Raw genomic sequence first — 25,276 nt, 5'->3', positions numbered from 1 at the left:
AGTAACTTGCCTTCTTTTTATGGTTTATTTCTAGTTTGATGCCTTCATGGTCAGAAAAGATGGTTGGTATGATTTCAATCTTGGTGTATCTGTTGATGTTTGTTTTGTGCCCCAGTATATGATCGATCCTAGAGAATGATCCTTGTGCGCTTGAGAAAAATGTATACTCAGATTTTTTTGGGTTTAGTGTTCTATATATGTCTATTAAGCCCAAGCACTCTAGATCCTTATTTAGAGCTTTAGTGTCTTTACTTATTTTTTGTCTTGTTGATCTATCCATTGTTGATAGTGTTGTGTTGAAGTCTCCCACTACGTATGTGTTTTCTCTGATGTCTGTTTTCAGAGATGCCAATAGTTGTCTGATATATTTTGGTGCTCCTTCGTTTGGTGAATATATGTTAATTAATGTTATTTCTTCTTGAAGTATTGTCCCCTTGATCGTAATGTAACGACCACTGGGGTCTCTTTTTATCTTTTTAAGTTTGAAATCTGTTTTATCTGATATGAGTATAGCTGTTCCTGCCTTCTTTTTTGGTCCATTTGCTTGTAGAATTGTTTTCCATCCTTTAACTTTGAGTCTATTTTTATCTTTTGCAGCTAAATGTGTTTCCTGGAGACAGCAAAAGGTTGGGTTTTGTTTCTTAATCCAGCCTGCAACTCTGTGTCTTTTTATTGAAGATTTTAGTCCATTTACTTTTAGAGTTAGTATTGATATGTTAGCATCTGTATTTGCCATTGTGTTTGTCTTTCCTTTGATTTTATTTATTTATTCTTTTAATAACTTTCTTTGGCCTTCTTTTGTTGTTATTCGTCCCTCTGAGGTTCTGGCTTTAGGACTCCTTGTAGTATTTTTTGGAGTGGGGGTTTAGTCGTAATAAAATTCCAGAGTTTCTATTTGTCTGGGAAGGTCCTTATTCTTTCTTCAAAGAGGAAGGATAGCTTTATGGGATAGAGTATTCTTGGTTGGCATCTGTTTTCTTGGAGTCTGTTGACTATGTCCCTCTACTCTCTCCTTGCCCGTAGTGTTTCTTCAGAGAAGTCTGATGTCAGTCTGATTGGTTTCCCTTTGAATGTTATCTGTTTCTTTCCTCTTGTTAGTTTCATTATTTTTTCCTTGTCTTGGATTCTTGGGAGCTTTACTATTATGTGTCTTGCTGTATTTTTCCTTTTGTCATGGAAGTTTGGTGTTCTTCTTGCTTCTTGTATATCAATTTTCAGCTCCTTCTTCACGTTTGGGAAGTTCTGTTCAATTATATCCATGAATATTTTCTCTGTTCCTACATCTCTCTCCTCTCCTTCTGGGATTCCTATAACTCTTATATTTCCTTTCCTCATGGAGTCAGATAGTTCTCGAAGTCTTTCTTTGTTCTTTTTCCTTCGTACTTCTTCCTTTTCTGTTTTAGTTCTTTTTATTTCTGTGTCTTCAAGAGTACTTATTCGTTCTTCCATTTCATCTATTCTGCTTTCATTGCTTTTCCCAGAGTTCTTTAGCGTCTCCATTAATTCTTTGATCTCCTGCATTTCTTTTACTTCCCTCTTTAGGATTCAATTCCATTCTTCTGGTCATTAATTATTTTCCCCTTATCATTGTTTTCCTTTATGACTTCTGTCAGTTTTTTAATCACAGCAATTTTAAATTCTCTATCTGGAAGGCTCAGAAGTTCTTCCAAGTTACTGTTGTTGCAATCTGGTAGATGGTTTTCTTTTTGCGGTGTGCTTTTTTGCTGAGGAGTTGCTGGGTTGCATGTGGTTTTTCTACTCCCTACTGCCTGTTTTCTAATTTGCCGTATTCCTTGGGACACTGTGTTGCTGGTACTGGCCGGCATCTTGGGCGACCTTCCCAGCTCACCACTGGCTCCTCTGGGGAACTTCTGCTGGGTTCACAAGTCTCCAGCAAAGAAAGGTCCCTGCTGCAAAATGGCGATGTGGGAACATGCTCCCCTGCACGCCCGGTCTGCCCCAGCAGTGGGTGCTGCTCCCCTCTGGGCTGGGACTGCAGGCTAGAAGGCACCCTGCATGGGCAAGCCTCCCAGCTTACCTCTGTCTCCTCGGTGAGCCTTCTGCTGGGTTCACACAGTCTCCAGCAAGAAAGGTCCCTGCTGCAAAATGCTGGTGCCAGGGACGCGCTCCCCTGCACGCCCAGTCTGCCCCAGCAGTGGGTGCTGCTCCCCTCTGGGCTCGAACTGCAGGCTAGAAGGCGCCCGGCATGGGCAAGCCTCCCAGCTTACCTTTGTCTCCTCGGTGAGCCTTCTGCTAGGTTTACACAGTCTCCAGCAAAGAAAGGTCCCTGGTGCAAAAATAAATAAATAAATAAATAAATAAATAAATAAATAAATAATCCTATCTATATATTAATTGTTGTAGGTATTATATCTAAATGTTTAATGCATTTGGAATTTGTTTATGTGTGTGAAGTTAGAGAGTGATCCAACCTCATTCTTTAACACAGGCTGTCCAGTTTTCCTAGCACCCTTTGTTAGAGACTCTCCTTTCCCTAGTCATGATTCCTGTATCATAAATTAAGTATTGATGTGTATATATGACTCTATTTCTGAACTTTCTGTTCCATTGATCCATGTGACTGTTTTTATGCCAATACCATAGTGTTTTAATTGTAGCTGCTTTATAGTATATTTTAAAGTCAGATAACACATTTCTCTCCTTTTTTTCCCCTCAAAATTGCTGTTGTTATTTATAGCTCCATATAAATTTCACTATTTTTTGTTCAATTTCTTTGAAGAATATTGTTGGTATTTTGATGGGGATTGCATTAAATTTACATATAGCTCTAGGTAGATTGTTCACTAGGATTATGTGGATTCTCCCAGTCCATACCTCACCCCCATTATGCTAACTATATATTTTCTCCCTAACAGAGGAACTGAAGGAGAAGCTGACAGAGTATGTGGACAAGGTGAACGGCCAGAAGCCTGGTTTCATCAAAGTCGTGCGCCACAGCAAGCAAGAAGGCCTGATCCGCTCCAGGGTCAGTGGCTGGAGAGCTGCCACTGCCCCCGTGGTGGCACTCTTTGATGCCCATGTGGAGTTCAATGTGGGCTGGTAAGTGCCCTCAGTAGACAGGAGGACTCCCAGTGTGGCCCTAGGGGCTTTGGCTCAAATGGGAGCAAAGCATGCTAGAATCTGAGCCATGTAGGGAAAGGAGAGAATTCTGGAACAAAGGTACTTGGGCATGTGAGCAACCTAGGCAGTGGAGCTTGTGCTTTGGAGTGGGGTTGGGGGGCAGACCCAAGGGTCAACAGGAAAGCACAGTGTCTAAAGGGGTGACTTCACCTGACGTGGTCCTCTAGAAGACAAGATCTGGGATGGAGTAAATGCAAGAGCAAATCAGAGTCCCAGTTCCACTATGGATAGGGTGGCAAGCCCCAGGAGAGGGAGAGCTGGACCAGACATGAAGCAGAAACCACCCAGAGAGGGCCAACACCAAGTGGGCAAAGGGAGCTAAGTTCGCTGATGTCAAAGGTGCCCTGGCTTCCCTCAGAGGCCAGACCAGAGGTAGCATCTACTGCTGAAATTAGATCTTAGTCCTTTCTTTCTCAGGTTATGGCTGCTTAAGTGCAGGGTGGGGAAAGAAAACAGATTCAAGGTCTCTGTGACTGCCACTGCTCTGGGATGGGGGAACTGGTGTCAGCATCCCTGCAGGGCCAAGGGACTGGAGGGTGTGCTGTGTGTGGTTTTACAGAGAGCCTAGGCGCTGGGGGCCTAACCCTGGGAATAACTGAATGTACCACACTGCAAACCACTGTGCCTGATGGGGCTAGGGTCTGCCCTCCTCCCCCAGCACCAGGTACCATCCTCTGCCTCCCTAGAGTGAGGTGAGCAGGGACTTTAGCAGGAAGGAGTAGCCAGGCACTCACCCAGCATGGCTAAATTCAGGCATACTTTTATATAACAGGCCAAAATTATGTCAGCAATGCAGCCATTTTTTATAGTTGAAGTCCCTGTTTGCCATTTGTAACTATTTAAAAAAGCATTTTCACTGAATTTATGGCCAGAAGAGGAGAGGGGCACTTACTATTTCAAGCTGATTTGAATAAACAATTATGCACCAAATGCATTATTAATGAGAAGCTGATCATTCCTGTCTGCCAACATATTTCTTGCCTGGTACCCACAGGGGCTCCCTGGGAAAGCTCTGACCACTTTCTCCCACTCTCCTTCGGGAGTGGGGAAGAAGGGTTGTTGGGGTGCAATGGTGTCACGGAGCTGGTGAAAATAGGTTTGTTCTCATCTCCCTGTTTCTGCCAACCTCTGTCTTTTCCTCCAGATTGCTACTCTGAAGTTTAGCAAAATCAAAGCCCAAGTTGAAAGCTTCCCACAGAACCTCAGATCTGTTCCTTTCTTCTTTTTCAAGTCTTGATTTTCCTTCTAGTGGGAAAAGGGAAAGTGAGCAGACACAAGGATCTAAGGCGCTAAAAATCAGCTCAGCCTGGCATGGGCTGAAGGGTAGCCAGGACTCTTGCCAACACAAAAGTATGGGAGATTAGGTTGGGGGGCAGCGAGCTGGTACCCTTCCCAGGAGCAGAACAGCTGTCCCCTGGCCAGGTGTTCCTTCCTCTCTCAGCGGGGGGAGGAGCTTTGAAGTGGCCAGTCTGATGTTTGTCCACCTTAGAAGCACTTACTCTTCTCTCGCCCCTTCCTGCTCAGGGCTGAGCCTGTCCTCACCCGCATCAAGGAGAACCGGAAGCGGATTATCTCACCATCCTTTGACAACATCAAATATGACAACTTTGAGATAGAAGAGTACCCTCTGGCTGCCCAAGGCTTTGACTGGGAGCTGTGGTGCCGCTACCTCAACCCCCCCAAGGCCTGGTGGAAGCTTGAGAACTCCACTGCCCCGATCAGGTAAAGCCTCCTTACCCATGGCTCTCTTGGCCTTGCCTCGCAGCAAGGGCTTCCTTCCCCATCCAACCTTCGTTCCTCTAACTCCAGTCCCATGGCAGCATGGTCAGATGGGGCCGGGGCATGGAAAGGAATTATGAGTAAACTTAAGTCACTGCTCCAGGCTTTGATGATCTCTTTTGAAAGAATCATGGCCACTAGGGCCTCCCGGTGGTGCAGCGGGTTGAGCACAGCACTGTGAAGCTGTCCACAGCCTCTGCAACGCGGGTTTGATTCCCAGCCAGCCAGGGAGATTCTCACATGGCGTGGCAGACCGCTCCTGTCATGCCCGCTGCTACCCTCAGCAGTGTATTTTGGTCCTTCTGCCTGTTCTGCTCCCTGATCTGTCTCTGATGAATCCTCTTATCCTCCCCACCCCCGCCTCTGGCCTGTACCCCAGCTCTTGTATAAAAATAAATAAATCTTTAAAAAAAAATCATGGCCACTAGAATCCACACAGGGGCTCAGAGTTATTCATGTCCTCATATCACTGTGGGGCACGGATTGAGCACAGCACTGTGAAGCTGTCTACAGCCTCTGCAGCGCGGGTTCAATTCCTGGCCAGCTGGGGAGATGCCCACATGGTGTGGCAGACCTCTCCTGTCTCGCCCGCTGCTGCCCTCAGCAGTGTATTTCATCAGTCTGCCTGTTCTGTTCCCCGCTCTGTCTCTGGTGAATCCTCACACCCTCCCATGCCTCTGGCCTTCACCCCAGCTCTTGTATAAATAAATTTAAAAAAAAATCTTTAAAAAAAGAAGACTCATTCCTTCCCTCAAAACCCTGGAATCTAGTGAAGACAGACAAAAAAAAAAATTGGAATGACAAATTACTACACCATGTAGGTGGGAACTCCACGGAACATGGGGGAACTCTTTAAGAGGGTGTAGCATTTGCTCTTATTTTTAAGAGTAAGTAGGAGATTGCAAGGTTGGGGCAGGGGCACCCACATACCCATTTACTCACTCACCCGTAGCGCGAGTTCATGTACAGAGAAGTAGGTCAAAGGCTTTGGAAGAAGGGCAGAGAGAGGGCAGCCCCAGGCACAGAGGCTGGAGGCGCAAGAGGAAAGACCAGCCCCACAGCAGCTGTAGCCCACCTGGCTGATACTTGAACTCATCTTGTAGGGTCCACACTGTGTTTTATAGATACCAGACTCTTTCTGTCTTTGCTGCTGCCTTCATTGACATCTAAATGACTTTCCTGTGCAGACTCTGTTTTATGGGTCAGAACTCCTGAAATAGCCTTCACCACCAAGCCCTTATTTCTGCCTATGTTAATCACAGATCAGGTGCCTTTATGTTCCCTGCAAAGTCCTGCCCATTAAATACACAGACACCAGAAGGTGGCCTAGGGGACCATTCCTGGAATGAAAGAAGAGATTAGAAGCTGATGTTGCTTTATGTTCCATGAGGGAGATAGATTATGAAAAATTTAATTGAAAGTGGGTGATTATTATCTGAAGATTACATTTTTCCTTGCCAGAAGAAAAAACTATGTTCGTATTTAAAACAGGTGGAAGAAAATTCTGCTTAGCTTTCCTGTCTTTGTCTCTGCTGTAGGCCCCCACCACAGTTTAGTGTTGCTAAATATTTGTTGGGAAGTCACTGTGCACAATGCTTGTTACACACATGGTCTCATTTGATCCACACCAGAAGCCAGTACCAGTTTGTCCCTGTGTCACTAGAGGAAGAAAGCAAGGCTGATGAAGGAGAATGGGCCTGCCAAAGACTCCGGGCAGTGGAGGCAGAGTCCAAACTCAGGCCACCAGTTTCTGTGTCTTTCTGTCATCCCTGAGATACCCCCCGGCTGCGCTCAGACCTGTTGTGGCTGTGTTCTGCCCCCAGGTCTTTTGGACAGAAATAGTGTCAGGTATGAATGTTCTTGGAGAAGAATGCATTGGTATTTGCAACGTCTGTTCTGCTCATCTCTGCTAACCACCTGGTCTTAATCAGGAAGCCTGCATTCTAGTTAGTTCTTTGATAGAAAATATCATCTCAACTTCAAATTTTTCATCAATGATTTTTTTAACCAAAAATTTGACTGAGAGAAATTATAATTTTGGAAGGTTTGGAGGAGAACCTTCCTGGTTTTATCTCTAGATGAAGACAGCCCCACAGAATGCTGTGGGTTATAAAATTTATCTAGCCCACCTCAGCTCCTGTTTCCTTGGAGCTATACTTAAGTGCTTTGCCCATATGTGCTGTAAGTTGGGGGAAAAAAATCCCAGTGATATCTTCCCTTGCATTCTAAAGAGATGTCTTTGAGATAGTTATTCACTATTTCCCAAAGTGACCTTATGAATAAGACCAACCTGAGAAATTTCTTTCAGACTACTCATCAAAGAAAGCTTTACTATCCCTGAAAAATGAGTATGGATGACATTGCTACATGTGAACTGTAAATCTTATTTCTTTTTTTAAAGATTTATTTATTTATGCATACAAGAACTGGGGCACAGGCCAGAGATGTCGGAGGTGAGAGGATTCACCAGAGACAGTAGGGAACAGAACAGGCAGACTGACTGAAATACACTGCTGAGGGGAGCAGTGGGTGAGACAGGAGAGGTCTGCTGCACCATGTGGGTCAGGTCCCTGGCCAGGGGTTGAACTTGTGCTGCAGTGGCTGCGGACAGCTCCATAGTGGTGTGTCTTAACCCCTTGTGCCACCAAGGAGGCCCCTGTAAAAATCTTATTTCTAAGACCATCTGTGTTCATATTCATCTTGGCCACCAGGAATCTCAGAGTCAGCTTTGTAGATCTACTTGAAGAACCATGAAGGAGCATCTTGGACTATCAAAGCATTCTAATAGGACCCCAATTGGTTGTGAACTTTAGTCTTTCTAGACATTTATCTATTTTACTTTTCAATGTGTTTTCCATTTTCCTAAAAGCTATTTCTAATCCTTTTGGGAATTTGAGAAGGTATAAATTTATAACATTCTCAGGCTAACACAGCCCACTTAATTCCCTAACTGGTTAGTAAGTAACAGATAGCACAGGTGGCCTGTGCTCACCCCAGAGTAACTGTAGACCATTTTCTTTCCCTGACTGGGTCTGGTCATTCGAGGGAGACCCCTTCCTGCTTGTCCTGGGACTGTACTGTCATGCTCAACATTTTCGGAATGTCCAAGAAAAGGCTGAGACCCTACTCTGCTTGGCTGGTGTTTTTAAATCACCATGCATTTAGAGAGGGGAGTCTCTGGGCTTCTTCACTGTTCAAGTGCATTTTTAAAAATGATCTTTTGAGTGCCAGTTATGTCTAAGAGGCTTGCAAATGCTTTACATTATTTATTTTAAGTCTTGAGAGATCATCATTGATTCCATTTCATAGCTACGGAATCGGAGACTCAGAGAGGCTAAAGACACACTGCCATAGCACTCCTCCAAGGCCAGGGTCAAGGGCCTACCCCTAGGAACTCAGCCTGCTGTAGCAATGGTGAATTGTGTTGGAATGACCACATTGGGTGCCTGCAGTCTATGAAAGGTGAGCCCATTCAGAATAAAATTTGATTTGAAAGGAGAAAGGACAGGGACTCCAGGCCTGAACAACCTCATGCCTCAACAATCTCCAAAAGAAATGAACTGCAAAATATGTGACTGACAATCTTCTCATTGCTAAGGATGCTTCCTTTGCTTTCTCATTCCCTCCACATGCTTAGCCACCAGCTCATAAGATGCTACAAGGGCTAGAAATGGTAGCAGTGTGCAGCGGAACAATGCAAATTTGTTTGTATGAGTTAATGCTCTCAGCAGAGAAGTACGCACATGCTCTGATGCTGATTCACCTCATGCGAATGGCTCCTTGTGACATCCTGGATCAGGTGTCTGCACACAGCCAGTTAGTTCCTCACCCACACCCTCACTGAGTAAGGTCTCTTGTTCCTGGGCCAGTTACCAGCTCTTAGGTGATGCTCCAGCCTAAGACCCCAGCTGAATTCCAGTCCCAGGCTGTCTACCAAAGCCCTGCCTGTAGGATATTGCCCCCTAGTGTCCCACAGGCATCTGGAGATCATCTTTTCTCTACAACCCCTACTAAACAGCTGCCGGGACTACTCCAGTCTGAGAGCCAGCTGGCGTCCGGATTTCTCCCTCTCTCCTTCACTCTCAAAGTTCACCTGTTTTGAAATATGTTGAGAATAGGACATCAAAATATGTCTTTAGACAAACCCTTTCTTCATTCCTGATGCTCCAAGTCCTTATCCTTTCTCATTGGGTTATAGCAACAAGCTTCCCACCTGGCATTTTCAGTTTTTACCCAGTCTCCTCCAGTCAATCACCCACTGCTGCCAAAGTGTTCTTTTTAAAAACACAGATCTGTTCACATCACTGTCCCACTTAAGATTCTTTGTTGACACTTCTTTACCTACAGATAAATCCAAATTATTTATCACATTATCTAAAGCTAATCCTTTCAAATGGAGCCAATTAGAAGTGCTTTATTTTTTTTAAGATTTTTTTAATTTATTTATTTATACAAGCACTGGGTACAGTCAGAAGTGCAGGAGGGTGAGAGAATTCACCAGAATCAGAGGGGAGAACAGAGCAGGCAGAATGACAAAGTACACTGCTGAGGGGAGCAGCGGGCGGCAGGAGAGGTCTGCGCGCCATGTGGGACCCTCACCCAGTGGCCGGGGTTCGAACCGGCACTGCAGCGGCTGCGGGCAGCTTCGCAACCCAGCGCTCAACCGCTGCGCCACCGGGGAGGCCCTAGAAGTGTTTTAAAAAGCATGCAGAACACAAAGTGAGGAAGGGCAGAAAAATTGGCAGAAACAGACTGACCATGCAAGTTCAGGGTTCAGAGGTCAGGGAAGCTAGAAATACAGGCATTTGATCTAAACCAGAGACTGACCTCCACATCTCTGGGCTAACACACACACACGCATGCACACGCACACGCGCGTGTTTGCACCACCAAAAATCACAGCCAGCCCCAGGACAGGAGCTGTCTGCCTCTGACCTGATGAGGGCCTCCCTGAGTGGTTGGTGAGGGTGGACCCTGGAGGGCCACTTGGAGAACAAGGTCCACACTACCTCTGATAGCAAAGGAAGGGAGAGAACAGGTCCTCCTGGTAGAATGCGCCTCTGCTTAAACTCCGTCTGCATGCCCCAGGAGACAAGCCCCTTTGCTAACCATTGGCCCATCTCCCCACACCTCTGCAGGAGCCCTGCACTCATTGGCTGCTTCATCGTGGACCGGCAGTATTTCCAGGAGATCGGCTTACTGGACGAAGGCATGGAGGTCTACGGAGGCGAGAATGTTGAACTTGGGATCAGGGTGAGTAGGTTTTCTCACTGACAGGACTTGGCTCAGCTCCCCAAAGGGTGAACGAGTTTGGCATGGAAAAATGGGGTCAAGGTTGAGGACCACAGACTGATTCTGAGTGGCCTTGGCTGTGTGTATGTGATCAGGGCTGATAGGAACATGGGAGAGGATCGATAAATTCTTCGAGAAGAGGATTTTAGTAATTGCTGTCTGGATGTGGAGTGTGGGAGAGTTGATGTCAGCCATAGTGAGGGGATCTTAGGTCTTACCCTAGAGGGACACTCACTCCTCTATCCAGGGAGCGGCCCTAACCTCATGAAAGATTCAACATTCAAGCTGTGGCTTTTCCCAGGATGGTCCCACTGTCCTTTCAGTGGGGCACTGGCATACTCATACACTGCAGGCTTGCCAGACCTTGCACCTGGGTGTTCTGGAAATCATCTGAGATGTTCCTCCTTACTGCCAGCCCTCATGTAGACCACCCTGACATATGCCTGGTACCCCCTGGTGACTCTACTCTTGCCCTGTTGGTCCCTTAGTGGTCTGTATCTGGCATCATCAGTTTCCACTCAAGGTTTCCAGCTTAGATACACCCTCCCCTCCACTCTGACCTCCTGGGAACTTCCTCCCCAATGGGCAGTCAGCTGGCCATGAATAGTCTTGCCTGTCCTATAGGGAAACTAGGCACCTCCCCCAAGCATCTCACCTGCAGTGGCTGGCAGGTGACTTGTCAGCCAGACTTAATATTAGGGCTTTGTAATCCAGCAGCAGGAACGGCTTGTCTGAAGCTGTGCTGAAAAAATACTTCCAGACACCTGTATTCACTGAAACCCAGAGAAAATGCTTTGGAGGTAGTCAAAATACATGGGCTTATTGGGGAGCTAATATATTCATAGAAGACAGTTCCTGCATAATCACCTTCATTTCTCCAGCTCTTTCTACACCAGTCATTTATTCACCATTTACGTCCTCACCATCTCACTTCAGCACCACTCCTAGATAAATGCTTACCCCAAACATATTATTTTTCACTAGGAGCTTCTGCCAGGAGTTGGCTGAACAGGCAGGATGGCCTAGTCACTTATGCTCTCTACTGGGTAAAAATGTCTGGGAATGGGGAAAGGAATTAGATTTGTGAACTCTGCTTCCAACATGTACATGAGTCAATCATGGAGGTGGGAGAGTTCTGGCTTTTCCATCCCTGGACTCGAAATCTGTTCTGATTGTGGGCTTAGGGAAGGCTTTCAAATACATGTGAATGCTTCTTTGGGTAGTTTGTGTTCAGGGTATGAAATGTACCTGACCTTCCTCCCCAACTCCCTCCGTTTCTTTTTTTCTTTTTTTTTTTTTTAGAAGCTTAACAGAATTTTTATTTTTTTAAATCATTTATTACTTTTTTTAAATAAATTTTATTTTTATATTCCCCATACAATTGCAACCCCCTTATTTTGACCCCAATCCCTCACCTCCCCGCCCCCCACCCCCCATAGAGTGTCTCTGGTTCATAGTTGTTTGTTGATTTTGGTTTTTTCTTTCTTATAGTTATTCTTTTTCCTGGTCCTTATTTAGGTTTTCTAGATTCCTGCTCTGAGTGAGACCATCCGGTATTTTTTTTTTTTTTTTTCTTTCTGGCTTATTTCGCTGAGCATGATCCCTTCCAGCGCCATCCACGTTGCTGCAAATTGCATGTGTTTATCTTTTTTGAATGCGGAGTAATATTCCATGGTGTATATGTACCACGTCTTCTTGATCCAGTCATCTATTTTTGGGCATTTGGGTTGTTTCTAAAGCTTAGCTATTGTAAACAGTGCTGCTAAAACATAGGGGTGCAGGTGCTCTTTGGAATTGATGTTTCTGTGTCCTTTGGGTAAATACCTAGGAGTGGAATTGCTGGATCATATGGAATCTCTATGTTTAGTAGGTCAAGAAATCTCCACACAGCTCTCCACAGTGGTTGGACCAGTTTGCACTCCCACCAACAGTGCAGGAGAGTTCCTTTTTCTACACACCCTCGCCAACATTTGTTGTTGCTAGTTTTTTTATTATGTGCCATTTTCACTGGTGTAAGATGGTATCTCATGGTAGTTTTGATTTGCATTTCCCTGATTACAAGTGATGTTGAACATTTTTTCATATGCCTGTTGGCCATTTGCATTTCCTCTTCAGAGAAGTTTCTTTTAGCTCTTCTGCCCATTTTTTGACAGGATTATTTTCTTTGTTGTTGTTGAGTCTCATCAGCTCTTTGCAGATTTTTGTGATCAGTCCTTTATCATTAGTGTTGTGTGCAAAAATGTTCTCCCAGTTGGTGGGGTTTCTCTTTGTTTTTGTTATTGTCTCTTTTGCTGTGCAGAAGCTCTTTAATTTGATGTAGTCCCAGCTAGTTTATCTTTGCCTTCACTATTACTGTTTTGGATGATATGTCTGTAAAGATGTCTTTGATGTGCATATCACCTAGTGTTTTGCTTATATTTCCTTCTATGTATTTTATGGTTTCAGGTTTTATGTCTAGTTCTTTAATCCATTTTGAGTTGATTTTTGTGTATGGTGTGAGGTAGTGGTCAAGCTTCATTCTTTTGCATGTAGCGACCCAGTTTTCCCAGCACCATTTATTGAACAAACTTTCTTTGCTCCAATGCATAGTCTTTGCTACTTTGTCAAAGGTTAGTTGACCATAAATCTGTGGGTTTATTTCTGGATTTTCTATTTGATTCCATTGGTCTGTGTGTCTGTTCATGTTCCAATACCAAGCAGTTTTGATGATTATGGCTTTGTAGTATAGTTTAAAGTCTGGGAGTGTGATGCCTCCATTCCCTTCTTTTTTTTTTCAGGAGAGCTTTGGCTATTCGGGGTTTTTGGTGATTTCATATGAATTTCATCAATAATTGTTCTATTTCTTTGAAGAATGACATTGAAATTTTTATTGGAATAGCATTGTATCTGTATATTGCTTTTGGTAGGATGGCCATTTTAATAATGTTTATTCTTCCAATCCATGAGTAGGGGATGTCTTTCCATTTCTTTGTGTCTTCTTCTATTTCTTTTAACAGTGTTTTATAGTTTTCTTTGTATAGGTCCTTTACCTCTTTTGTTAGATTTATTCCCAAGTATTTGATTTTTTTTTTGTTTCGATAATAAAAGGGATGGGTTTTTTTTATTTCTTCTTCTTCAGATTTATTGTTTGTGTATAGGAAGGCTACTGACTTTTGCGTGTGTGTTGATTTTGTATCCTGCCACTTTACTGAACTGATTGATGAGTTGAATTAGTTTTTCTGTGGAGTTTTTGGGGTTCTCTATGTATATTATCATATCATCTGCAAATAGTGATAGTTTGACTTCTTCTTTTCCTATTTGGATTCCTTGTATGTCTTTCTCTTGTCTTATTTCTCTGTCTAGGACTTCCCCTCCCTCCATTTCTTTCCTTTTACTTGACAGGGGTACAGGGCATTGGAGTTGAAGGAAAGGTGACTTTTAAGCAGAGCCCCTGCAATCTGTTGGCTGACAGAGCAGAAAACAGAAGGCAGGACTAGTTGGTTCCTCTAAAGGGATACAGAGTAACTGGTCATCTCTAATATTGATGCTTGTGTGGTTATTAGTGTTTTTCTTTTATGCTTTACAAGTTAACATCTAAATGCCTTGTCTTACAGATCATTTTCCCTATGTCAATTTCATGTAACACAAGATTAAATCAAGGACAAGGGGGATCATATTATTGAGAGAGTTGACACTGGGTGTATGAGGCTGCAGTGGTGTAAAATGTTATGATGTGAGGAGGCTACAAGTATATTTATCACTCCCTGAAATTAAATTATTTAATATAAATAGCAGCTCTCCCCACCTTTCTGGAATGGAAACCACCGAGTTAGGAAGGGGAGGGAAATAGTGTCAGCACAACTGCTGCTTCCAATGCCCAACCCAGGGGGTCCAGAGCAGGCAGTAAGACAAAATCAACCTCCTCTCCATCTTGCCCTGCTGTGGTTGACTCTTGACTAGATGGAACTCTTTGGAATGTATCACAGAGAAGATAGTCAACCAGATAGGTTGAACATCCACTTAGTCATATCTGCATCACTGACTCCTTGTCTGAATGTTTCTTATTGGCATTTTAGAGTCTGTCTTGGAACATTGATAATCATCTGTCTTTTTAGAATATAGTCTGCTCTTATGATTTACATCACCCAGTCTAGCTGACCTTTTTCTGCCTTCTCCAAAGGCTGGATCATTGCTGTTATTTTGGCTCACCCAGACTATCAAAGCCCCAGTAACAACTTTTAACTGATTTTGCTTTTCCTCATCAGAAGATCTGATTTAATATTAAGATCTCTCCTTAAGAATGATCCTGCCCCCTGCACCTGAACATCTAAAACAGGAGGAAGACTAGCTGGCTGGCTCCACCTTTTGTCATGAAGGAATCTGTCAAGGTTCTCCTTATCTGGATATCCTTATTTAGTAGCTCAATCAAGCAGAAATTTGTATTTGAGGTTTCGTAATGACTTTATTCGAAATCCATGATATCATTCTGTTGCCTAAGTCTGCCAGTTTTCATCCCCTCATAAATTTTCTTAGCCTTGGAGAATCAAGTGTCTCCCCACATCCTGGGAAAATTTCAGTGGCTATTGCATAGGTAAAATGAAGAGAGCAAAGAAGCTATGGACATAGGAGGAGTAGACTTTACAAATTGCATAATCACCAGATATTAGAGATCCCTGAGCCCTCGTCTATGTTCATCTTGGCTTCTATATCAACTAAGTGTCAGTGGAAATGCATTTCCTCTGTATTGTCAAAATTGTTTCCCTACAATTATCCTATTTAATGCACATAGTGATCAAGTGCTGTAGGCAAACCAATATTATTATTCTAATAGTGTTATAAGATTTAAAATGTGGTTGTTATCCAAAAAGTGAATTCCTCCTTATGCGTTAACTCTTTATTATTGTCATTATTTTAACAATAAAGATAACAAGAAATCAATTTAAAAGCTTCATAAACTATAAAGTGCTCTGTACAATACATTTTATTGTATCTGTTATACATGTAGCTATGTATATGTGTGTGTGTTCTGTAAATACATTACCACACAGTTTATATAGTGCTTATTTTTTAAAGCATACTTTCATTTACATTATTATAGTGCTACTTTACTTTTTATTCAGCTAACACTCAGGAATCTATGTTTAAGTAAGAAAACTGACTCAGACTAACTTAAAGAGAAAAGGAATTTATTAGGCTGTTGGCAAGTCCAAAGAATAACTCTGGAGAAGCAGATTCAGAAAGTAAGCAGAAACCAGTAGAAACTACACAAAGGAAACAGAAAAGCCAGGTAGTAAGGATTATCTTGTTAGGATCTATCTGCTTACCACACTACCATGACTAAAGGCCCCACTACTGGATACTGGGCACTGTTACTTGTTTCTTAGTGACACTCACCAAGGTTCAGAGTCCCTGCTGAGAGGAAACAGATGGCTAAACCTTGATTATAGGACAGTGCCTTAGCTTCTTGGAGATAAGGGTATGTCATTTCTGCCTCCTTTCAGGTTCCATTGAGGCAAAAATTACATGTTATGTGTAATAGAAAGGGGATATGAAACCTGAATTCAAATGTCCTCTACAACAAGTAATATACTATCCAGGGTATTGTATTCCATATTCTGGGTTCTTTATCATAAATGTGATTTTAAACCCATTTCAAACATCTGCAAAAAACAGGAGAATAGTATAATAAATAATTTTGCATGCATAACTGAGTTTCAACATTGTCATCTTATGGACAGTTTGATTTTAATCTCTGTCCCTACCCATTCTTCTCTCAACTCATCATTTTGAAGCAAATCCCAGATATTATGTCATAAAAAATGTCATATACATCTAAAATAGAAAGGGACTTTTAAAAATGTGACCATAACACTATTTCCAGTGTGAAAAGTGTTGAAAGAATTCTCTAAAACCACCAAATCTTCTATCGAGTTTAAATTTTTGAAATTCTCTCATTAATTTTTGTTTCATAATTTGTTTGCTTGAATCAAGATTCAGTTGGTTACTGTATCTTTCAAGTGTCTATTAAACTGTTGAATTTCTCTCTCCATCCTTTTTCCCCCTTATAATTTATTTTTAAAGAGATCAGGTCACTTATTCTATAAAGATTCCCATCAGCTAGATTTTCCTGGTAACAGTCTCCTAATGTCACTCAACATGTCCTTCTGTCACAATTCCACTTCTAGGAGTCTATATGTAAACAATAACCCAGTGAATATTTGGAAATATATGTATTTCTTATAGAATATATATATGTAAATATATGTATTTCTTGTGAAATGGTGGTTAGATCTATAGAGGTAGGTTCAGTTCTGTAGCAAGACCATTTCATAGGCAGTATTTGTATAGTTCTATCCCAAGGTGTTTAACATCAACTGTCTCCCCATCAGTAACAGTAGCAGCTCTTACTGGTTTTGTAGATCCAGGCATTCATTAAGAGTCACAAAACGGCAATATTTTGATTTTATTTTCCTACTCGCTTATCAGTGAAACATATTATAGTCATCCATTATTTGGTTACCAGGGAGTGCAATAAAGTTTATTTGGAAAATTCAGATAAGTAATTCCGTAATAGCTTTCAAAATAATGAATTAATTTTCTGCCATCATTCAAAGGGGACCAATTAGGTTTCTTAGTATTATGAATTCATAGATTTAAAGATATTTAATATAATTCAATTGATTGCATTTAATATCCTTTGTTGATTTACAAAATGTCCACCTTTGTTTATTGGCAGCCTGAGTCCTTTTGACTCTTTAATCGTTTCCCTACCAACAAGATACTCAGGTTCCATACATTTCCTGCTCTACACCTGTAATCAGCCATTTTGCTAAGGAGTCTGGCTTTTTTTTTAGTGAAAAATGGTATTTTATGGTATGTGAAAGCATAATCTTTGTGCTAATGGATTCATCCACATTCTAGGTCTTTTTAGTAGTCAATGCTAGAATATTATTGTCAAGGATAAAATGCTCCAGGAATTCATGATGATCTCTCTGGTTCAAGTTTAGAACTAAAGGGTTTTTACTTAACCTCATTGATATTACACATATATTTCCCTTCTCCCATGCCAAAAATTCTGGTTCTTAATGACACCATTGTAATTTCTTGTTTATTTTATTTCCCAGTATGCACATAACTGTCTCAGAATACTTGTAACAACACTAGCCCCCCACAATATGATTACTAGAAACAGTTTAATTTTTTTGCACTTCTCTGTTTTATTTTTAGATTATATTCCACTAGAGATATATAGTCAAATTACTGTGAATTACTGTGATTTAAAATTATCTAGAATAGCTCCTCTCAGTGTGATTATCCTACTAACCTAGTAAGCAGGTTAATTTGTTTCATTTTGCTCTTGATTTTCAAAAATTGCCTTTTTACATTAATTTTTACTCCAACTATTTATTTAATTCCAAAGTCAAATTCATAAAAGAAAGTATATTTAGAAAGGTCTACCTTCTATCACTGTCCTCTTTATCCTGTTTTCAGTACTTCTAACATAAGCACTTTGTTTGCTTTACTTTACACTTTAAAAATATATAAGAACATATATATATTTATATTCATATCTCCTGTTTCTTAGACAATTGGTATATAGATATTCATCAGTGCTTTTTTATAGCTGCATAGTGCTCCAAAGCATGAATGTTCTATACTTTATTCTACCAGTTTGAGGGCATAGTGCTATAAGCAATAATCCTGTGTATTTTTCCACACATTTACTGGGTTATTGTTTACATATAGACTCCTAGAAGTGAAATTTTGAGGTCAATGAGAAAATGCATGTATCATTTTGCTAGACATTGTCAAGTACCCCTCCAAAGATATCGTACTTTTTCCCGCTGGCTGTGATGAACATGCCAGTTTCCTCACAGTCAACCAACAAGATGTGTTGTGGAATATTTGGGTTTTGGCCAATCTCAAAGACGAGAAATGACTTTCAGTGTAGTTTTCATTTACATTTCTCTTAATAAGAACTAAGTTGAACAGCTTTTCATGTGATTAAGGCCATTTGCATTTCTTTTTTTCCAAGAGCTTTTCATATCTTTGGCCCATTTTCCTATAGGATTGTTAGTCTTTTCTCTATTTTTAAATCTCTTTACACATTAGGGATGGTAATAGATTGCCTATCTCATACACTGCAAATATTTTCTCCCAGTTTGTTACTTGTCTTTTGATTTTGCTTCTGGTGGTTTTTGCCATGTAACAGCTTTCATATATATGCAAATGTGTCAGTCTTTTTCCTTCTTGCCTCTAGAGTTTAGACATAGAAAAACTTACCCACTATCAGGTTAAAGAGAAATTAACCTATACTTCAAAATACTTTTATGATTGTATTTTTTCCATTTTAATCTTTTATTCATTTCAAATTTTATCCTAATTATGATGGGAGGAATATACACAATGTCATATTTTTCTATATGGGCTTCCAGTTATCCTAACACCTTCCATTTAAAATAACACCATTTTTTCTCATTAGTTTGCAAAATTACCTTAGTCATAACTAAATTGCCATACATATTTGGCTCTGTTTCTGGATTTTGTGTTTTGGTTTCACCAGTCTGTTGATACATTCATGTACTAACATCACACAATTTCATTTATATAGCCTATTTATTGTTTGTAAGTCTAAACTTACAAATGTTTGTAAATTGGATTCTGGCCTGCTAACCATGTAGCATGGAAATCTTAGATTCAATAGATGGATACAAATGTCATCTCTTCTTCTTTCCTGGCTAGACTTTAATTGATGTCAGGATATATGACTATTCAATCTTCATAATGATACTTGGAATCTAGTATGTATTCAGTGAACAGGTTTTGAACGTGAGGGTCAAATACAAGAGAATATATTCTATATTATCTCAGAAGATTAGAGTTATGGACTACAGGTAAAAGTTAAAATGAATATAATTATCAATTCAGTATAAAAACAACTATTAGAACCATTTTTTAAAAAGGAAGGGAAGTCTAATAGGATACAAGAGTTCTGTAATAGGACATGTGCAAAGCATGACCACCTCTTAGTGTCTCTAGAAAAAAGGGGGGGATTTATGGTATAACACTAATAGTTAATAATCACATAGCAATAATTATAAGTGAGCCTCTGTCCTACTTACTTTTACATGTGTTAACTCACTTAATGTTTACAGTAGGTACTTTTACTGTCTTCCTTTACAGATGGATTTATTGAAGCACCAAGAGGTGATGTAACTTACCCTAGGTCACATAACCAATGAATGCTAAAGTTGAGATTTAAAGCCAAGAAGGAGGCTTCAGAAACCATTATACCTTGTATAGTTAGGAGTAGTGTAATCACCTCAGGGGGTGATCTGACAGAATTTCTCACCACCTCTTTGTGGCTTCATTCATTCATTCATCATTTTTCAAACATCCACTTGCCTGGTGCTGGGAAGCAAGATGTGAATGGTAGAGACATTGTCGTTGAGTGGCTCTTAGTCTGATAGACAAGATAACCGCCTCACCATCTTCTAAGTACTAGTCTAGAGGAAAATTATGTGAGTGTCATAAGCTTAAACAGAATGTTTTAACCCCTGTGCCTTTTTTACTTCAAGGGCTTCTGTGTTCTTTGTTTTAACAATAGTAACTATAGCTAAGTGCATAACTCAGAGAGTTTGCTCACACTTTTTTTCTCAAGGTAATCCTAAAAAAAACTTTTTTAAAACAAGAAATGCAAACTATTGTTATTTTTCTAAGCCATAATTCACAGTAAAGATAAGCAACAGAAAATAAAAAAAAGAACACAGTAAAAATTAAAAGTTTGTAGAAATGAATAGAAGCATAATAATCTACACTGGCAAAATTTGATTCAAGGAAACAAAACTTGGTTGAATTCATATCCCCAGAAGAAAACTCCACAATGGAGGCCATAATTATAAAATGTGATGTGGCGAAAAGAAAAATACTGATAGATGAGTCAGCACAAAAATGTATTAACCCCAATGAAAATATTCCAGTAAAATAAAATTGGAAAATTAGCATAAAAGGAAGTATAATTTACTTACATTATCAAGAAAATTAACTAAGAAAATTAAATTATTGCAGTGACATTTACTCCAGAAAATACTTTCTGGATAAAAATTCATCACTATGAGTATAATTTGAATTAAAGCACTAAGTAAGGCACAACCTCCTGAGGGTCAAAATGGCAAAGAAGAGATATCATATGTGTGTTGCAATAGCTCCCATGAGGATATGACCACTCTACCCATGGAACTGGGCAGGCTCCACAAAGGAGGTGGCATTTTTGTCTGAGTCCCAAGAAATGTGTGTATGTTCTCAGTAGGGGAAAGGAGACAGGTAGTCCATAAATTGGGGTGGCATGTGTAGACTGATGGCTGAGAAGGAGTATGACTGTGGCTGAATTCTCAGGTTGGGGATTAGAGATCGGTAATGGGATGTGAGGCTCAAGTGGAGGCTCAGAGACGTGAGGGTAGAACTATGAGAAGGGGAAAATTTGGTCACTGGCAATCCAGAAGGCAGCCTGTGGTGTTCTGCTCTCATCCTGGCTTGTCCAACATTTTCATTGGTGACTTAAGAAAAGGAAAAAGCACACTGTGATGAGTGACCTGGAGCTGAGAGAGTTCAGACAAACCATTTCCATTGGTCTTTCTAGGCCTGGAACATCTAAGCTTTGGCTTAATGATATAAACTCATGGACAACAGAAAGTTGTTATTTCATAAAACAGACACAAGCTCCACAGTTGACAGCAGTTTGATCATCAATATGAGACCACAGTATGAAGATGATGATGACGGTAGCAACAATAATAATAATCAAATGACAATAATGGGGAGGAGGAACTTCCATTTATTATGTGCTATTGGCCCATCATTTTGTATAGTCATGTGCCACATAACAACACAGTCAATATACAACTGGGACAGCCCAACTGTACGAAAACCCCTATTGCCTCATGACATTATAACCATTGTGATGTAGCATTTTATGCCCTAACAGCCTCTTAGCTCTCATGTTTACTGTTTCTGGATAGCATCATTTTCCCTTGTACTTGATTTAATTCAGCATTGTTTTGTTCTTTGTGGCTCCTCTGCATGCAAAATCCACTGCTAATGTGGCCAATAAGAGAACCTGTCAAGCAACTGACCTGGAAGCAAAATTAAAATTGATTAAGGACAATCAAAGTGGAAAATTAGTGATGGTCATTGCTCACAGGCCAGTCATGTCCCGTTCTGCCACCGCTACAATCTTGAAGAACAAGAACAAATTGATGGAAGCTGTGAAAGAACCTGCTTCACTGAAAGCAGTGAGGCTAATAAACATGTGAAAAGGGCCTATACTGGATGTGGAGAAACTTCTAATGACCTGGGCCAGTTTGCACAAAGCCCGAATTGCCTAAGGACCAATTTCCCAGGATGTTCCCATAGTTAGACAATGCATGGTTTTCTGTATTAACTCATTAATTTGTACCTGAGCCCTGGGAATGAGCCCCTGTTTTTATCTCCATTTTGTAATTTGGGAAACTGGGGGTAATAGGATTTAATGCCTCCTCAGATCACTCAAGATTAAACCAGCTGACTGGGTTCAAGACTCATGCCTTATCACTGTATCATGTTGCTTTTCCACCTCTGTCTTTGTGGTTTAAAGTTATTGTAAGGGCAGGATCTGGCCACAGGGCAGGTTTTCTTATCCCATGCAGACCGGGTAAAGGAGGAGTCAGAGTCCTCAGTAGTTTTGCAGGTTTTTTATTTGGGGTTCACCAGGCATATGGCAGGCAGGGGTGCTGGCTGGGGGGCTGGGAGGTCTGCCAGCAAGTCTTCACTCTATCTGGGCTCTCTGGCATTCTCTGCTTCTGCTTCGGCTTCTCCTTCAGATTCTCCTGCTGCTGCTGCTGCTGCTGCTACTGCTGCTGCTGGCGTCCCCCCGTGACGCCGCCCTTAAAAGCACAGTCTTAGCTCAGCTGAATCCCATCTACCTATGCCCACACTCTATTCCAGGTGCCCGCCATCAGGCATGCATTCAGGACAAGGATCCATCATCTATCCTGATGGCGGAAGGGCAGAAAAGCCTGACATTTTCTTTACCCTACAGTCCACCCCCTCAGGGTTTTCTGCCATACAGTCTTTATCAGTTTCTATGTACAAATTATAAACACATGTCTCTTGGCAATATGAACACTGCAGCCATGGCCCACAAAAGTAAATGAAATACATCACAATATAACAAAATACAATGGAACACAAATACAACAGAACACAAATAAGTCCAGGCAGGGCCCCAACCTAGCGCAAAAGACAATTATTGGTACCAGCAGATAAGCCACCAAATCTGCTGCCGAAGGCACTGCTCATACGAGGGAGGGGAAATCACACACGGCATCTGCTATAACATACCAGGAGCCGTCAGGCTTCCTGGCCTTCTCTGGCTGTAGTCTAGGCTACAAGGCACACACAGCATCCACCCCCAGGATGCACTAGCTCTGGGATTGGCAATTTTATTCTGTTGGGGGTAATCACCAACCCTCAGGGTTTCTGTCTGCAGTCACTCCAACACTCGGCCTTCATGGCCACCCATGCGACTCACAGACCCCTGCTCTCAAGCCAACCCACTGCACAAGCACATGGGTTGGGGATCTAAACTTTGCATTCGGCTTGGGCTCCACCCCAAGCCACATTCCCCACCCGTCCCCCAAGGACAGGTTCCTCAGCTCCTCACCCTCACTCAAGAATGAGCAGGGCATCACCCACAGGTGATTTTACGAGACTCACAGTTCTTCAGCATACCCAGGCTGCTTAACAGCCACTCAGGGCTTCTCAACTTAGCATCAGTACCAGCTTTTGCTTTCTTAGTTGGCTTTTCTCCTCCACCTGGCTGCTGGGCATGCACAGGCTGCTTTTGGCCATCAAGGCCCACTGGCCACCCCCAGATTCCCATCTCCTAGGGTTTACAAACAAAACTGTTCCACCCCCAGGGTCCCAAAACATATCAACCTGCAAGGTCCTCCGCCTTCTGGCGGGATTGTCAGTCCAAGTTTATCAGTCCATGTCCATCAGTTGAAGTCCATTGGCCTCTCCTTGCGTCAGCAACAGCCTGCTGCCTCAGGGGTCATTGGCTGGTCCTTTCCGGTGTCGTTGGCTGGTCCTCTCGGGTGTCTTCTCCATGCCAGGTCCCGTCCTGCAGCTCCTGGACAGTGTCCACCTTCTGTGCCGCCATGGCACCTCCAGCGTCATCACAGGCACACAGTCTGTTCTCCTTAGTCCCTCCAGGTCTTCGGAGGGCTCCATACCTGTCTGCATGGATCTTGCCGACTTACGCCAATTGTAAAGGCAGGATCTGGCCACAGGGCAGGTTTTCTGATCCCATGCAGACCGGATAAAGGAGGAGTCAGTGTCCTCAGTAGTTTTGCAGGTTTTTTATTTGGGGTTCACCAGGCATATGGCAGGCAGGGGTGCTGGCTGGGGGGCTGGGAGGTCTGCCAGCAAGTCTTCACTCTATCTGGGCTCTCTGGCATTCTCTGCTTCTGCTTCGGCTTCTCCTTCAGATTCTGCTGCTGCTGCTGCTGCTGCTGCTGCTGCTGCTGCTGCTGCTGCTGCTGCTGCTGCTGGCGTCCCCCCGTGACGCCGCCCTTAAAAGCACAGTCTTAGCTCAGCTGAATCCCATCTACCTATGCCCACACTCTATTCCAGGTGCCCGCCATCAGGCATGCATTCAGGACAAGGATCCATCATCTATCCTGATGGCGGAAGGGCAGAAAAGCCTGACATTTTCTTTACCCTACAGTTATCTAACACAAAAAAGTTTAATTTTAGTGCCTAACCTAGGCCAGCATTGCTTTGGAAAATAACCACAGTACCATTTCAGTGCTTGATGATTTGGCCCAGATCCCTCCTGGGGCTGGAAGGTAGATCTGATAATACTATACAATATCTTCACCAGAGGTTACAGGAGACTTCAAAATTGGAGTTAGTGACAGAGATGAGAGCCAGAGTTGACAGAGTCACCAAGGATGTAGATTGAAGAACTACCAAATGAGAGGAGTCCGAAACAGAGAAGAAGTCAAAAATCTGGGTTCAAGGAGCCTGAGACTGAGAGGAGGAAGAGAAAGCAAAGCAGGTTCTGAGCCACTGCCTAGAATAGGCATCACCATTATCGGAGACTTACAAAATATATATCTAGGGTTAAAGGGCTAGAGACTTTGCTAGAATTACCAGCAAGTTCATTTGTGCTTATCAAGCCTCCTGTGAATTGAAGCACATAAGAGACTATATGATTCTCCCCAGTGGCCTTGCACTTGGAGGTCGGAGTAATCTCTGCTCACTGCTAGCAGCAGAACTGTTCTCACCCAGCCAGGAGGAAAATAATTAAAAACACTAGTGAGCACAGTTTCAGGTGAAACAACTAATCCTTGCTAGCAGAATTAGAGAGACTTGGGAAGGGACAGAAGTGTGGCACCAGCATCCCCACTCAGCTGAGAAGGTCACAGGGAACCACCAGACACCACATCTGATAGAAAGACTGCAAACAGAGTCTCTTAAATCCCTCCCCATCCCTGGAGATTGAGAAAATTAAGCACATTAAATTGAATTTTAGTCTCTGGTTGCTTCTGAATGGTATGGTTGGTTTGTCCAAGTCAGTTGGAGTTAGAGTTCAGAATAACATGATTGCTTGGAATAACACATATGTGTGTGTGCGTGCGTGTGTGTGCATGTGTATTCATGTGTGCATGTGTGTGTGTGTGTGTACAACAGGAAGCTCTGCCACATGTTTACATCATTTTGTCATGAATTGTAATCTGCTTTGGCATTGTCCTCGTGTTACCACGATGGCAGATGTACCACGGATTCATCCATGCAATCTGGTGCCAAGAATTTCAAAAGACAGCAACACAGGTGTCAAGTTTGTGGGTTTCTTTGCTTCTTGAGAAAATTTTTTTAGTGACTCAAAGCTTAAGCTAAGATGTTATCCACATATTCCTTTATTATTGTATAGGATTTTAATAATAGCTGAGTGATCATTGGAGGTCAAGACTTAACCTTTAGTAGTCATTACAGGAGTCATTACAGATAACAATGATGATGCTGAGTTTCAAGCCTACAGAAT

General features: G+C 42.0%; 1 protein-coding gene across 2 annotated transcripts in view; it reads left to right on the top strand.

Annotated features, from left to right (window-relative positions):
• GALNT18 (polypeptide N-acetylgalactosaminyltransferase 18) overlaps positions 1-25,276 on the top strand; it is a gene marked incomplete at its 3' end in the record, with an annotated part of 328,593 nt that overhangs the window by 237,229 nt on the left and 66,088 nt on the right. For both annotated transcript variants that reach the window (XM_084248480.1, XM_084248479.1), the window contains exons 4-6: positions 2,877-3,060; positions 4,666-4,863; positions 10,059-10,173. In XM_084248480.1, the coding sequence (XP_084104606.1) occupies positions 2,877-3,060; positions 4,666-4,863; positions 10,059-10,173 (497 nt within the window). The remainder of the gene's footprint in view (positions 1-2,876; positions 3,061-4,665; positions 4,864-10,058; positions 10,174-25,276) is intronic.

This window comes from Talpa europaea, assembly GCF_964194135.1.
Source record: "Talpa europaea genome assembly, chromosome: 1".
NCBI lineage: Eukaryota > Metazoa > Chordata > Mammalia > Eulipotyphla > Talpidae > Talpa > Talpa europaea.
The sequence above is the reverse complement of the archived record's forward strand: the minus strand, read 5'-3'. Positions and strand labels throughout refer to the sequence as shown.